The 15500-nt window shown below is 43.4% G+C and overlaps 1 protein-coding gene across 1 annotated transcript in view; it reads left to right on the top strand.

The window, feature by feature from the left end:
- The first annotated feature begins 13999 nt into the window (after positions 1–13999).
- KLF5 (KLF transcription factor 5) overlaps positions 14000–15500 on the top strand; it is a 39708-nt gene continuing 38207 nt past the window's right edge. Inside the window, exon 1 of the mRNA XM_034416892.3 lies at positions 14000–14619. Within this exon, the coding sequence (XP_034272783.2) occupies positions 14419–14619 (201 nt within the window). The 5' untranslated portion in view covers positions 14000–14418. The remainder of the gene's footprint in view (positions 14620–15500) is intronic.

The following is a 15500-nucleotide window of genomic DNA, read 5'->3' as shown; positions in this document are numbered from 1 at the left end:
GTGATTTTGAATTTATTCCCTTGCTTTGATGCAAATGAAAATCTAAACAGGTGCCCTGAAATCCCTTTTTGAGTCTTTTGGGGGAGGGGGGAGTTAAGATGAATGTGATTCAGATAAATATAATTCTAAAGAAAAGTTAAGATGGGACCTCTGTGCAAGGCCCATTTCTATTTCCTAACTTCATGGGGCAAAACATTGGTGGCAAATATTTAGTTGCACATACAGGTTTTTATCCTTACATTGGGAAAAGACCCTCATTTAAAAGTTGCCTCTAAACTTAAGTTTTGGGACTATTTTGCTGTCTGCAATATTATTACTTCCAGTCCACTTTAGCCAGTTGAAACCAATAGATAACATTAATGATTGACAATTTTTCAAGACCGACACATTTGAATGTTTCTGTCCTGCTAAACCACAGAAAGGGGTCATCCTGAACAATGAAATCAGCTCCTAATCACCTTTAAATGCAATTGATAACACAACAACAAAAGCTCAGCAGATTTGAATTTGGAATGGCTGATTACAAGCATAAACTAGCACAGGAAGCTTGCTTGCACATCAGATGGTTTCGTCAATGTTTCCTAATGGTTGGCTTGCAATGGCCTTCTTTGGAACACAAGCTTGGAAGAAATGAAATGTGAATTTCTCTATTAGGCTGGATTCTAGATTGTTATTATGACTGTGAGGTTCCCAGCAGTCAGGCCTGAAGGATTTGTATCCATGGGTAGATAAAATCTGAAGCTGACTTTTTTTTTTCCTTACACGGTTATGTCAAGACTTCTAAATTCCTCAGTCTTCTTCCCAATAGGTAAGCTATCCTGTTCTGAAAAGCAGAAGAATGTGTCAATAATGAGACAATGGCCGCAGATCTCTCCAGATTAAACCACACAATTTTGTTAGCATTTAAGGTAGTCCAGCACCTTTCTTGACTTCCCTATTCCCTTGGGAACAAAGGAGATGACCAGTCTTGAGAGCTCTCCTCTCCTTCCCATCTCATGTTCTTGGCTGCATTGTTTTGAGCAGCCCATTTGCATAACCTTCATCTGCTTAGCAGATTTACATTATAAAGCTGTATGTTGATCAGTGTCTCTCTAGCAAAACTTGGAATCATCAAAGCTCAAACCTCAGAAGGTACTGATAATGCATACCTGAGTCACAGCTCATTGCTACCATTCCACGTTTGTTAAGAGGGACAAGTCCTTCTTTGGCAAAAAAGAGAGAAGAAAGTGATGGATTTGGGGGTCTTTCTTGCAAAATGGGTAGAGCCAGCTCCTTATTTGGAACATAGGGACAATCTAAAGGGCAACGCAATGTGTGATTCATGGTGTTTCTTACTGTTTCTGAGAGAATCCCAGCAACACAGAGCAAGCTTGTACAACAAACACAATCTCCCAATGCTCTTCAGAGCGTTAGTTGTTCATTGAAAAATACTTGCAAGCCACCTTTAAGGGAAATACCCCAAGGAGCCTCCACAAAAGGAATAGAATATTTGTAGAATTAACATAAATCCCTGTACTAAGGCCATTAAAAATAATCTCTCAAACATTAAAATTTATTTGGGAAGAAACAATGGGATTGGAAACAAAGCTATGGGTTATGCCATTAGCCACACAATCAGAAAATTGCAAATCTAATTATTAACACAGCTCTTAGCTCTAAGATCACATTGCCACGTAGAGTTGTAAATCATCTAATCGCCGGGGTTGATGCCACTATAGATATGCAAAAGATGGGACTGAGAGGTGCTGATGGAGTCTGCTTCAGTGCCTTCATTTTTGATGTCAATGGAAGATGAAAATTCTCCATCCCCCACAAGTATCACTCATCAATCCCCTTGTTAATGTCATTTTACCAAAAAAAAAAAAAAAACATAACCACCAACTCCTCCCCCTTGAAAATTGATCTTCCCATCCTCTAGGGCAGGGGTCCCCAAATTTGGCAGCTTTAAGCATAGCTATACTGGCTGGAGAATTCTGGGAGTTGAAGTCCACAAGTCTTAAAGTGCCAAGTTTGAAGACCTCTGCTCTAGGGAAGGGAAGGAATAGAATTTCAGAACATAGCATTGGTTGTGTTACATGTAAATGCCTAACATTGTGTACCCATGGCAGGGCAAGGGTTAACACTATCCATCCCACCTAACTCTTCCCTTGACCCCTCCTCACCTTGACTCCGCCTCCCAGGTATATAAGGTATTGTCCAAGAGTCCAGTGCCATTCCAGATGTTCACCTGCAAGAGATAAGTAAGATATAAATAAATGCTTTTGAATCAAACCTAACTTGTGTTGGAGTTATTGAGCTAGATCCTTGGAAACACGTAACAGGTTGGGTTAAGGCAAGAGAGTTGGGTTCCTCAACCTGGAGAAAGATCTGACTTTATTCCAGAAGACCATAATGAAAACTTGCTGAGACACATCTGCTGTTTTTTTCTTCTTCTGTAGTCCGTCAAGATCTGTTAAGATGGCTTCAAAGATCTCTAACCCTAACATTCTCTAAATATGTAGAAGACATTGTAATGCTCACTGAAATCAGTTCTTGAAATCCTCTAGTACTTGTTCTATCTATGTGAATAGATAGATGTTTGTGTATTTGCAGTGTGCCTTTGCTTAGTTCCTTAATCTCTTCTTGGCCTGGCTAAACCGGTGGATTTCTTTTTTTTTTTTAATAGTAGAATTCCCCTATCACAAAATCCTTTTGAAGGCGTCAATATCCCCACCAAATTTCTAATGCAAGCCATTCTCCTGGATAGGGAGCCATAGTACCCAACATAGAAGTAGTCTTGAGATCAGATGAGCTTACAGAATCCATTTCTTGGATCTTTAGATCATAGCAGCTGCTGAACTAATTTTGCACTTATGACCGGAATCAAATGTTCCAGCCAGCACTGAAGGCCACTACAGCAAGAGGGATAAAGAGTTTAAAACCATTATGTTTCCAAAAATAAAACAAGGGAGGTGAAAAGAAACCCACCTAGGATGGCTGCAATCTTGTATCCAAGCTATCCAATAGTACGGATCGCTGAATTCAGCAGGATTTACTTCAGAGTAAACATGCAAACATGCACTGCAAATGTTGAACACCAACTGTGAGTAGAGAGGAACCATAACATGGGAGCTGGCAAAGGCTCCTGTAAGATTTGATTTTCAAAGCAAAGAATTCATTTTAGGTGTGATTAATTGAACACTATATGTTTTCTCCAAAATTACTGGATCAGCAAAGGAGATGTGATGATGGCATTGTCTGGGACAGTATCTGTAACCATATTTCATGGAAGAGCTTTTCATTTATCCTTGTACTAGGCAAGGAGGAATTCATCCGAAATTCTTCTGGGCTGCAGCTATAACCAATTCTCCATCCCAAATCCTATCAGCGGCCCCTTGCTATGATTTTATCCCATTTTATTTTCCTTCCAGCAACATACTCTCCACCGCAAGTAAACTATGTAGCATGAGAGTTGAAAGACACTCGTAGGCCAAAAATCCCTATCAAAAGCATCACAGAATTGGCTGCCTTTAAAGATTTTGCAGGACAAGCCAAAGATGATCAAATTCAGCATTTTGCCCCTAAAGGGCCAGCCCTAGGCATCTTTAATAACTATATTAAATGCAAAATGGATCAGAACATCAGCTAAGATCTTCTATTGATTTCCAGCAGCAGAAGAAACCAATCCATTAGACTTGGAAGGTGTCTCACAATGAATTATCAGGAGAGGATTGGCCATGGATAGGGAGGGACCCACCAACAGAAAGACTCTTCAAACTTTCATCCATCCTCCAAAGAACAGCTCTGTTGTATGTAATTATGACAGTTTAATAATGGCTTGCTGACAAACTACAGTGGCCTGAGCATAGAACATTTCTAGCCCCCTTTGGTTCAAAAGACGAGGAGAAAATGAATCCCAAAAAATGTATTTTGTGTGTTTGTTTGTTTTTCTTGAACCAAAGATGACGACACTGTTCAGGAGAACGAAGTAAAGGGCCTGCTTGAAGGAACAGGCAACCCCTGCCATTAGGCGACTAGCAGCGATGATTTTAGCAAATGAATTTTTTAAAAAAGAGAGACAAAATTATCAGCATCCACTCCCTGTTTTGATAACTTTGTGCCTGTAGAGAAACAAGTTTGTTGGAGAAGCTCAAGAATTCCCTCCTCCCCTTGTTTCTCCTTATCCACAGAGCAGTATTCTTTCTGAGCCAAGCTTTTATTTTCTTTCTCTTCGGTTGCTGCAGCAGCCTGTGGATTTCAGCATTAGGCCATTCCTTGTGGGAAAGAAGCTACTAAAAACAGAAGCCCGCGGAGAGCCATTTGTTTTCCAGCAACTGCTGCTGCACGGTTTGATCAATGAAGTCAATGAATCCTTCGGGTATTCTGTGGAATATCTAAAGACACAAAGCCTTGGGAAGTCTCACCTTGTGAGCATCCATCTTATAGCAATGATTTGAGAAAGAATTGGCGGGAAAAGAAGACCCTACCATCGGTATATCTGAGGAGGACTATAAGGTCCCTCAGTTCTAAGTTATATATACCGATGGTAGGGTCTTCTTTTCCCCCCAATTGCTGCTTGACCTGAAGAAACCATGTTGGAATAAACAGTAAAATGCAAGTTTAGGATTATTGCCAAGTACATCTGATTGAGGTTATCTTCCCCATCCCCCTTTAATTTATTTTACTTTTACTTTATTTTTTATGATATATTTTTATGTTACTTTATACTGTATTTTATTTTCTAATTTGGTTAATGTCATTACAGGTAGTCCTCGACAGCAGTTTATTTAGTGACTGTTCGAAGTTACAACGACATTGAAAAAAAGTGATTTATGACGATTTTTCACACTTATGACCCAGTCACATGATTTATATTTGGATGCTTGTCAACTAACTTACATTGCAATTACTGCGAGTTCAAATCTCACCAGGCTCAAGGTTGACTCAGCCTTCCATCCTTCCGAGGTAGGTAAAATGAGGACCCGGATTGTGGGGGCAATAAGCTGACTTTGTATAAAAAAGAACACCGCTTGGGGGGGGGGGGGCAAAAGCCCTACTAAGCAGATATATACAAAAGTACGAAGGCTATTGCTTAACGCATTGTAAGCCGCCCTGAGTCTCCGGAGAAGGGCGGCATATAAATCAAACCAATAGATAGATAGATAGATAGATAGATAGATAGATAGATAGATAGATAGATAGATAGATAGATAGATAGATAGATAAATTTATGAAGGTTGCAGTGTCTCAGAGTCATGAGCTCCCCTTTTGCAACCTTCCAACACTCAAAGTCAATGGGGGACCCAGATTCACTAAATAATTTTGCTACTAATTTAACACCTGCAGTGATTCACTTAACAAATGTGGCAAAAAAAAAAAAGTCGTAAAATGGGGCAAATCTTAACAAATTTCTCAATAACATAAATCTTGGGATCAATTGTGGCTGTATGTTGTATTCATGAATGGGTTATTTGCTGTCCTCCTTGGTCCATACATTTCCAACCTTCAATATTTGTCCTGACAGTAGCATTTTTTTCCAGGCATAAAAATCCCCATTTGATACTCTCTTGATCACAGCTGAATAATGTCCACCTCCTCTTTTTCATTTTCTTTAATGTTTTCCAGGAAAGGAATTCTACTGCAGGCTGATGTCCTCTTAACACTGGTTAGACCTAAACTCCCACGAAAAATACCAGTTGGGAAATTATTGGAGTTACAACCCAGAAATCTAAAAGGACAGTCCCAGGTCAGACAATCCATCTGGAAGGTCAGCAGAACAATGCATTTTCATATCAATTTGACCAAAGTTATTTATACCTCCCAAATATGGAATTTGGTTTTATCCAAATCAGTGCCAAGTTCTGAATATTGGCGCACTGTTGTAATAACTTGGAACTGAGAGGGAATCATCCCACTGACTGCTTTGGAGTCACAGAAAATAAGGAAAAATTATGGGGGTTGTGCTCTCGAACTCATCTTGAATTTACGATATAAAATCCAGGCAGAGACTTCTGCGAAGACAAGTTTTTGTGAATTGTCTCTAACTGGGTCAAGTACAGTGCAAGCTGTACCTTGTTGGTTTTTATGGGTCGACTCAGGCCAATTTTTACCTGCTGCAGAAAAGGAATCCTAAGAAGTTGCTTGTGTATGAGACTCACTTTCTCTTGTGCTTTTCATAACTGGCATCCAGCTGGGTTTGAATAGCGCTTCAGGAAAGGACAATCTATGTAAAGAAAATTGATTGGCCCCAGGATCGAAAACAAAGCATGTTAAGGATGTTGTTGTGTTACCAACCAGCAGAGTATAGAGCACAGAGAAACGTTGCTGAGAGCAATGAATAAGAGATGTGCAAACTGGTTTATCAAAAGTTTACTTTATAGTCAAGGGATGGGGGTGGGGGAAGGGGGAGGGGGAAAGGGTGGGTGGGTGGGCAAGGGGGGTGGGATGGGGTGAGGGTGTAGGGGTGGGAGGGGGGAGAAAATGTTTTGTATCTTTTACAAAACTTCAATAAAAAAAAAGTTTACTTTATAGGGAAAAAACAATCTCAAAGTCTTTAAATCAATCCAAGTCTTTGCCAGTTAAATCAGCCCAGTGATACAACAATCTTCTTACCACACAAACAGTAGTTGGGTAGAATAACAAACTCACTCTTGTTCACAAACCACGATGGTAGCAGATCCATTCAACGATGATAGCAGAATGATAGCAACTCCACACACTATGGTAGCATATCATCAACTGAATACTTTCCAGTACCTTTCTTAAATAGGTTTACAACCAGTGATTATCTAATTACAGCATGACTCAGCATTACAATGAATCAGCAGTAAAACTTTAAAGTCACACAATACATATTCATATTAAAGTCACAGAACACATATATTGCCTGGACAACTTGTTAGGCTCAAACCATATCCTAACAAAGCGTCTTTTGAAATCGAAATTGGTCAAAACCAACTCACATGTTTGTGCAGATCACCTGTTTGCTCGTTGCAAATTTCATAAATCGTGGACAAAAGTGATTTTGGACTGATAAGGGTGGATTACAGAACATAGAATGAACTGTCTGATCCTGAGCAGGAACAGAAGATTTGTTTGTTCCCCATCATCACTCAGTGCTATAAGAGTTCAGGCTTACCCTTGTATGTGTGAGAAACTTTTTAAGAATGGGAAGAAAATGCCCCCCCCCCCGTGTATTTCTTTTATCGACCATGAGAGGTACCATCTTTAAAAACTCCTAATTAAGGAGAGAAGCAACCTAGAACTAAGGAGAAATTTCCTAACAGTGAGAACAATTAACCAGTGGAACAACTTGCCTTCAGAAGTTATGAGTGCTCCAACGCTGGAAGTTTTTAAGAAGATGTTGGATTACCATTTGTTTGAAGTGGTGTAAGGTTTCCTGCCTAAGCAGGGGGTTGGACTAGAAGACCTCCAAGGTCCCTTCCAACTCTGTTATTCTATTCTATTCTATTCTATTCTATTCTATTCTATTCTATTCTATTCTATAGGATGTAAAATAAAAGCTGTCAACTTCCTAGAAGTGATCCTAAACTTGCAACACTTCATTTAGTGACGGTTCAAGGTTACAATGCTCCTGAACAAAGTGACTTATGACTGTTTTTCACACTTATGATGCTTGCAGCATCCTCATGGTCATGTGATCAAAATTCAGATGCCTGGCAACTGACTCATATTTATGACGGTTGCAGTATCCCGAGGACCATGTGATCATCTTTTGCGACCTTCTGATAAGCAAAGTTGATGGGGAAGCTGGATTCCCTTAACAACCGTGTGACTAACAATAACTGCAATGATTTGACTTAATAACTGTGACAAGAAATGTCATAAAACGGGGCATGATTCACTGAACAACTGTTTCGCTTAGCAACAGTTGTGGTCGTAAGTCGAGGATTACCTGTAATATCATTCTACGCAGGAATAGGGTTTGACCTCGCTTGGAGCAGTGTCTCATTGCACCTCAAAGAGGATATTCTGGAGCCGGGGAAGATCAAGGAGAAAGCAATAGATGCTGGGAGCCTTTGAACTCAGAAAAACAGCGAATAAGGGATAATCAGGCAGCTTTCAAATTATGGCTGCAAGGAGGAATTGACAGAGAAGGTTTCCGCATACTAACATCCTCCTAGCTGAGAGAGAAAAATTTGGAGCAGACAAAATAGCATAATTTCTCCTGGCCCACAGTTGTGAAATGGGTTCAACTCAAATAATCTCCAGAAAGGAACCTGTTCTGCCCTAGCTATGGACCCCAAAGAACGCAGCACACACAAAGTCTGTACAAACCTTAGTTTACTAAATTAAATCAGTCTTTTTCAAACAAAGGCTGTTAATTAACTTTCTTAACAGCCTACAAGAATCCAAAGAATAAATAATCTTAATCTTACTATGGTTGGCAGAAAGCCCAGAAGCAATTTGCAGAGAACTAAGATCAGGACGCGAAGGAGAGTGAACGAAGTTGTTCCCTGCAAATTGCCTCAGTCGTTGTCCTTCCTTAAATAGGCTAAGGGAGTGGCCAATTAGCCCCAAGCTTTACTCTCAAGGAGACCTCCTCCTGAGGAGCCACTCCTGCCTTTTGGCAGCTCTGTGCGCCCGTGCATCGAGAAGAAGCTCCTCCTCTTTGTCCTCTTCACTTAAAGGAGCTTCTGGAGGTTCTGAAGGCCCTGGCTGAATCCCTGCCTCTGGCACCACATCTTCTCCCGCCTCCTCATTGTCTGATTCCAGTGCCAGCTGCACAGGCTGCTGGTGCAGCACCACACCAGCCTCCTCGCTGTCAGAATCAGCTACCAGCTGCACAGGCCGCTGATGGGCCACAACAGAAGCAGACATACAGGGGTGCTATTCAGTAGATTCTGGAGAACCGGTAGGGAAAATTTTGAATAGTTCGGAGAACTGGCAAATACCACTTCTGGCTGGCCCCAGAGTGGGGTGGGAATGGAGATTTTGCAATATCCTTCCCCCAGGAGTGGGGAGGGAATGGGGATTTTGCAGTATCCTTCCCCTGGAGTGGGGTGGAAATCAGGGGTGGGTTCTACTTACCTTTACTACCAGTTCACATCGCGCCCATGTCTGCGTGCTCTTCTGCGCATACACAGATCATCTATGATGACGTCCGGGTCAGTGGGCGGAGCCTCCCGTCGGTTTTACTACCGGTTCTTGCGAACCGGTCTGAACCGGGGGGCAACCTACCACTGGTGGAAATGGAGATTTTGCAGTATCCTTCCCCTCCCATGCCCACCAAGCCACCCTACCCCCGTTAAGCCACGTCCACAGAACCGGTAGTAAAAAAAATATGAATTCCACCCACTGTACAGCAAAAGGTGATCACATGACCCCAGGACATTACAACCATCAGAAATATGAACCAGCTGGCAAGCATCCGAATTTTGATCACGTGACCATGGGGATGTTGGGAGTGGCCGCAAGTGTAAAAAAATGGTCATAAGTCCCTTTTTTTCAGTGCTGTTGTAACTTTGGACGGTCATTAACAAATGGTGGTGGGTTGACGAAAACCTGTATAGATTTGGCATCTCAGCTTCACTCCCTGGTATTGTAATGATCAATTAATCAATTATTTTAAATTGACCAATTTTATTTTTTTAAAAAAGTTTTTTATTTTGAATATATTAAAACAAGACACAAACACACAACATTTATATACATGTCACTTTTTCCTACAGCTATTTTGAAGTGATCCTTTCTTGCTATTTACTTCTATTTACACATATTTTAACTTTGTCTTATTCAACAATTATTTTCCATCTTTCTTTATTTCGTCTACATTGTAACTTGATCTTCAACATTTTTATTCTCCCTCTCCCCTTTATTCCTCTTTCTCATTTTTCCTATTCTCCAACCATTCATACCATCTACACCACACTTTGTAATATTCTGTATCTTCTTTCTCCTTGAGTTCTTTTGTTAATTTGTCCATCTCTGCGCATTCTAAAACTTTTCTAATTAAATCTTCTTCTGATGGCAAATTTTCCTTCTTTCAATTTTGCACATAGACTATGCGGGCTGCTGTCAATATATGTAATATTAAATAATGTATTTCCTTGGTATAATTTTCTATGGAAATCCCTAGTAGAAACTGCTCAGGTTCTCCCTTTATTGAGTTCTGAATTATTTCCTCTATCCACTTTTTAACTTTAGCCCAGAATTTCTTTGCCACTGGGCAGGTCCACCAGAGGTGATAATATGTTCCATAATTACTCTTACATTTCCAGCATTTCGGTGAATTACTAGGGAACATCTTTGCTATTCTAGCTGGTGGAAAGTGCCATCTATGAAACATTTTCATCTGGTTTTCCTTGTATGCCGTTGATGTTGTAAATTGGCCAATTTTAATTTACTTATTTTTTTTAAAAAAAATAGAGCAGGCAACTGTTTTTCTGCTATGTTCTCCCTCATTTTCCATGTTCATCTATGTCATTTGTGTTCTCCCTTATTTTCCTTGAGAGTCCCCTTGAACAGAAAGATTCAAAGAATAGCGAGGGGTTTCATTAACCAAACTAGGTAACATAATCAGTGCACTGATGATACGTGTTATCTAGTTTGGGTAATGAAACCTCTGCAAGAAAACAGCCAAACTCAGAGACCACCAAGGACCCCTCATTTTAACCCTGAGCTACAAATATTCTCTTTTATTAGTACCAAGAATATTTTTGGCAAAGAGACCTGGTTCTACATGAAAACAGAACTGGCTGCCAATCAGATGCCACAAACACCCAAGGAGGAGGAAAGAGAGAGAGAGAGAATGTCTTCCCATGCTTCAATTTCTCAAGGAAGAAAGTTCAAAGCCAGACAGCAGAGCAACATTGCCAAAGGAGACTATCAGGATGCTGAGTTGCATCTCTCCAGGGCCTTGCAGGAACAACAGAGGACATTAGCATCATAAAGCAAGCTGTTAAATTAACATAACAAACCCCTAATAATTAATTACTGCTAGCGCAGTTCTGCAGTTCACAATTACTGCGAGTCCCTTGGACTGCAAGGCGATCAAACCGGCCAGTCCTAGAGGAGATCAACCCTGACTGCTCTTTAGAAGGCTAGATCCTGAAGATGAAACTCAAATACTTTGGCCACGGAATGAGAATGAAGGACTCGCTGGAGAAGAGCCTAATGCTGGGAAAGATTGAGGGCAAAAGAAGAACGGGACGACAGAGAACGAGGTGGCTGGATGGAGTCACTGAAGCAGTAGGCATGATCTTAAATGGACTCCAGAGGATGATAGAGGACAGGAAGGCCTGAAGGAACGCTGTCCATGGGGTCGCGATGGGTCGGACACAACTTTGCAACTAATAACAACAAACAAGCACAGTTCAGTTTTCTATAGGAGAGACACAGACTAAATTTCAGGGGCTCCTTTTGGCTAAAATTAGGCTGCCAGCTCATGGTCAGGTGATGCAGCTTCTCTGATCCAGAGAAAAACACCCTCACGTGGTTTTGGGTTGGATCCTTGCAATTTTGTTGTCTTGATTACATAACCAAGGTTTACAGAATGTCCATTGTCCCGACTAGGTTTCTTAAGCTTATATCTGTTCTCCAAAGAGGTCCTTGCCTCGGTTGCAATTGGAGGCTAAACATGTTTCTGGCTTCTCCCTCCGTTGGTTGAATGTATTGATTGATGGTGAATTTTTTAACAGAATAACTTTTACCAGAATAACAATAACTTTGGCAAAGCCGGTCCCAGCTTGGATGGAGACTCTTTGGAAGGAAAATTCAGCCTCGGTGGAATACACACGTTATTCTGTTTCTAATGTGTAGGGAGCTGGCATTATACACCCATTTGGAAAGGGGCTTTTGAAATGTGCGATTATTACTTTCGGCTTTGTGTATCATTTTGCATCGTAGCCTTTTGTGCTTCTGAGTGTGTGTGTGTGTGTGTGTGTGTGTGTGTGTGTATGTACGTATGTATGTATGTATTTCTCTTTAGCCAGGTTCTTCCTACGTAAACCAAGATTTTTATGCAGCCCTAGTTCAGTGAAATCACAATCCACTAGTTTCTAGGCTAGAAACTAGTGGATTGGGATTTCACTGAACTAGGGCTGCATAAAAATCTTGGTTTACGTAGGAAGAACCTGGCTAAAGAGAAATACACATAAAGGCCTAAGAAAGGAAAAGAAAACATATATATATATATATATATATACACACACACACATATTTACACATATGTACATATTATAAAATATGTACACATATTTTATGTGTGTGTGTGTGTGTGTGTATATATATGTATATATAAATGTATATGTGTGTATATATATAGGAAAATACATACATACATATATATATATATATATATATATATATATATATATATATATATATATATATATATATATATATACACACACACACACACACACACACACACACACACACACACACACACACACACATATAAAATATGTGTACATATTTTATTTATATATAAAATAAAACAGTCCAAATGGAAACAGTCGACACCCTCTTGCTGTCTTCCCAGACTGCAAGGATGCAGAAGTTCCTCCTTAAGAACAGGCCACGAAAGGCGGATAGCCGGCTACATTTGGAAGGCTGGCTTGTCCCGTGTTAAACTGACCGTGGTTAAAGCACTTGGGGTGGGGGGTGTCCCAAAAACTCCGGCCGAGCGCCAGAACTGTGGTCCCGGGAACTCCGCTCTGGGTAACTATTTAAGAGCCTCTTTGGGGGGGGAAAAAAAGCCAGCAGCCTCCCGGGACTTTCTTAACGGCAGAGGGTCATTATTTTCTGCAGGGTTCAACACTCCCGTTTCTTTCACATCTTGCCTCTGCTACGGCAAAAATAAAATAAAATAAAATAAAATAAAATAAAATAAAATAAAATAAAATAAAATAAAATAAAATAATAATAATAATAATAATAATAATAATAATAATAATAATAATAATAATAGACTCTACAAAAAAAATCTTACTCGTAACAGCTTACATCCTCCGACGATACCTTAACAGTTCCTAGGTCCTTGGTTAGGACTCGAGCTGCTGAGCTATTAACCAGCCTCAAAAGCTGTGAATCTCACTAAAGATTAGCTAATAATAACAACAACAAGAACAACAACAATGACGATGATGATGATGGAGTGAAATCCCTGGGGAACCTTCTGTCCCTTGGGCGAGGGGCTTCCTCTCTGCCTCCCCGGCCGGAGAGGGGGTCCCGCACTCACACGGCACGGGGCAGCCCAGCATCCCAGCGTTGCTCTCTCCTGTGGAACCCAGAAGCGCAACCTAGGGCCAGCCTGTCCCCTCCCCTTAACCCGGGGGATCCCAGCCCCAGCGCTCCCGGGATTCAGAAGCCAAAAAGAGGCGCCCCATGACGGCAGAGGGCAAAGGAGAACGCCAGCCAGCGGGACCCAGCGATCTCTCCCGCAGCCTTGGCAGCACCCGGCTCTGCCCGCGGAAAGTGGGACCGGGCACTGCTGCTGCTGCTGCCTCCGAGCGGCCTGCCTTGCCCGATTGCCGCTTCTCCCAGCGGAGGGCGGCCCGGCAGCCGGAGAAGGCGGACTGCTGGCCCGAAGGACCGCCTTCTGCCGCTGATAGCCTCCCACCGACCAGTACGCTCCCACAGAGAGGGACTCCTCAGGGTGCCATCGGCCAGGCAATGTCGGCTGGCGACCCCCAGGGGGAGGGCCTTCTCTGTGGCAGCTCCTGCCCTCTGGAACGATTTGCCCCCCGGGAGATACGAAGGATATCGGATCTCCGGGCCTTTCGCCGTGCCCTGAAAACTTTTCTTTTCCATCAAGCAGGGCTGGCGTGAAACCCCCCCCCTTTTTTTTAGCCTTTTAAATTGTCAATGGGTTTTAGTTTGAATGTTTTAAATTCTGGGCCCAAGTCATGTAATTCTTCTCAAAATTTTAAATTTTGCACTGGGATGTGTTTTAGTTCTGGCTATGCACAGCCCCGAGTCCACTAGGAGAAGGGCGGGATACCAATTGAATAAAATAAATAAATAAGACTAAATAAGGGAGGAGCCGCTGCCCAGCACTGAGGTGGCGGGGGGGGGGGGAGGGGAGGGTGGCGGCCCGCCTGGCAAGAGGGGGCGCTCTTGGCCCCTCCTGCTGCCTGCCAGCCAGCCAGCCAGCCAAGCAAGCCTCCTCACCCCCCTCCTCCTCCTCCCCTCTCCCCAGTGCAGGGCAGGGCGGGGCGCCGGGCGGGCCTCCTCCTGGGTGGAGGCGCTGAAATAGAGGCGGGCGGGCACGCGCCGGGGTCCGCCAAGAGGGAGGGAAGGAGGGAGGCGTCGGCCAGGTAGAGGAGCCCGATGCGCGGCGGCGGCGGCGGCGGCGGAGGCAGCAGCAGCAGCGGTTTCAGCAGCTTGGGCAGGAGCAGGAGGCGGAGGCGGAGGGCGTGAGCCGCGCAAAGGGCGGGCCAGGCGCCTTCTTCCCGCAGAGCTGCCCTTGGCCCCATGGCTACCCGGGTGTTGAGCATGAGCGTCCGCCTAGGGCCCGAGGAGCCCGTCTTCGCGCAGCTCAAGCCCGTGTTGGGCGGCCGGGAAGGCTCCATCTTCGCTCCGCCGGCTCCAGAAGATCTCAAGCCGCCGCCGGCTCCTCCTCCTCCGCAGCAGCAGCCCAGCGCTGCCCGGATGCCCGGAGAGGAGATCGTGCAGGTGAGGATGGCGTCCGCCCGTAGGGATTGGCATTGGCGGCGGCGGAGACGGCGGCGGCGGCGGCTCTGGGACAAGAGTTCCCCGGGGCATGGGCAAAGGGCGGGTGGCGGGACCCGGCCGCTGGGCTGTTTGGGTGTGTCCCGGCCTCGGCCGAAGCCCGGGCTGGGGCTGGGTGGGGCAGGCAGGCAAGCAGGCAGGCGAGCGGAAAGGAAAGTGAAGGAGAAGGAAAGGAAAGGAAAGAGGAAAAGAAGGGAAAAGAGAAGGAAAGAGAAGGGAAAAGAAGGAAAGAGGGAAAGGGAAGGAAAGAAGGAAAGGAAAAGAAAAGAAGGGAAAAGAGAAGGAAAGAGAAGGAGAAGGAAAGGAAAGAGGAAGGGAAAGGAAAAGAAGTGAAAAGAGAAGGAAAGAGAAGAGAAAGGGAAGGAAAGAAGGGAAAAGAGAAGGGGAAGGGAAGAAGGAAAGGAAAGAGAAGAGAAAGGGAAGGAAAGAAGGGAAAAGAGAAGGAAAGTGAAGGAGAAGGAAAGGAAAGGAAGGGAAAGGAAAAGAAGTGAAAAGAGAAGGAAAGGGAAGAGAAAGGGAAGGAAAGAAGGGAAAAGAGAAGGGAAAGGGAAGGAAAAAAGGAAAGAAGGAAAGAAGGAAAGGAAAAGAAGGGAAGAGAGAAGGGAAAGGGGAGGGGAGGAAAGGAAAGGAGGAAAGGAAAAGAAAAGAAAAGGGAAGAGAGAAGGAAAGAGAAGGGAAAGAAGGAAAAAGAGAAGGGAAGGGGAGGAAAGGAAAAGAAAAGAAAAAAGAAAAGTGTCCCGTCGGAGCCCCTCCGGTCTTCCGCGTGTACAGGAGGCTCATTCCGCCACGGAGTAACGGCTGCTTTCCAGGGGCTCGTCCCGAAA

The sequence above is a fragment of the Pantherophis guttatus genome, chromosome 5 (genome assembly GCF_059756535.1).
Source record: "Pantherophis guttatus breed Tessera chromosome 5, ASM5975653v1, whole genome shotgun sequence".
In the NCBI taxonomy this organism is placed as follows: Eukaryota; Metazoa; Chordata; class Lepidosauria; order Squamata; family Colubridae; genus Pantherophis; species Pantherophis guttatus.
Note: the sequence above shows the minus strand (reverse complement) of the source record. Positions and strands in the feature narration are given on the sequence as shown.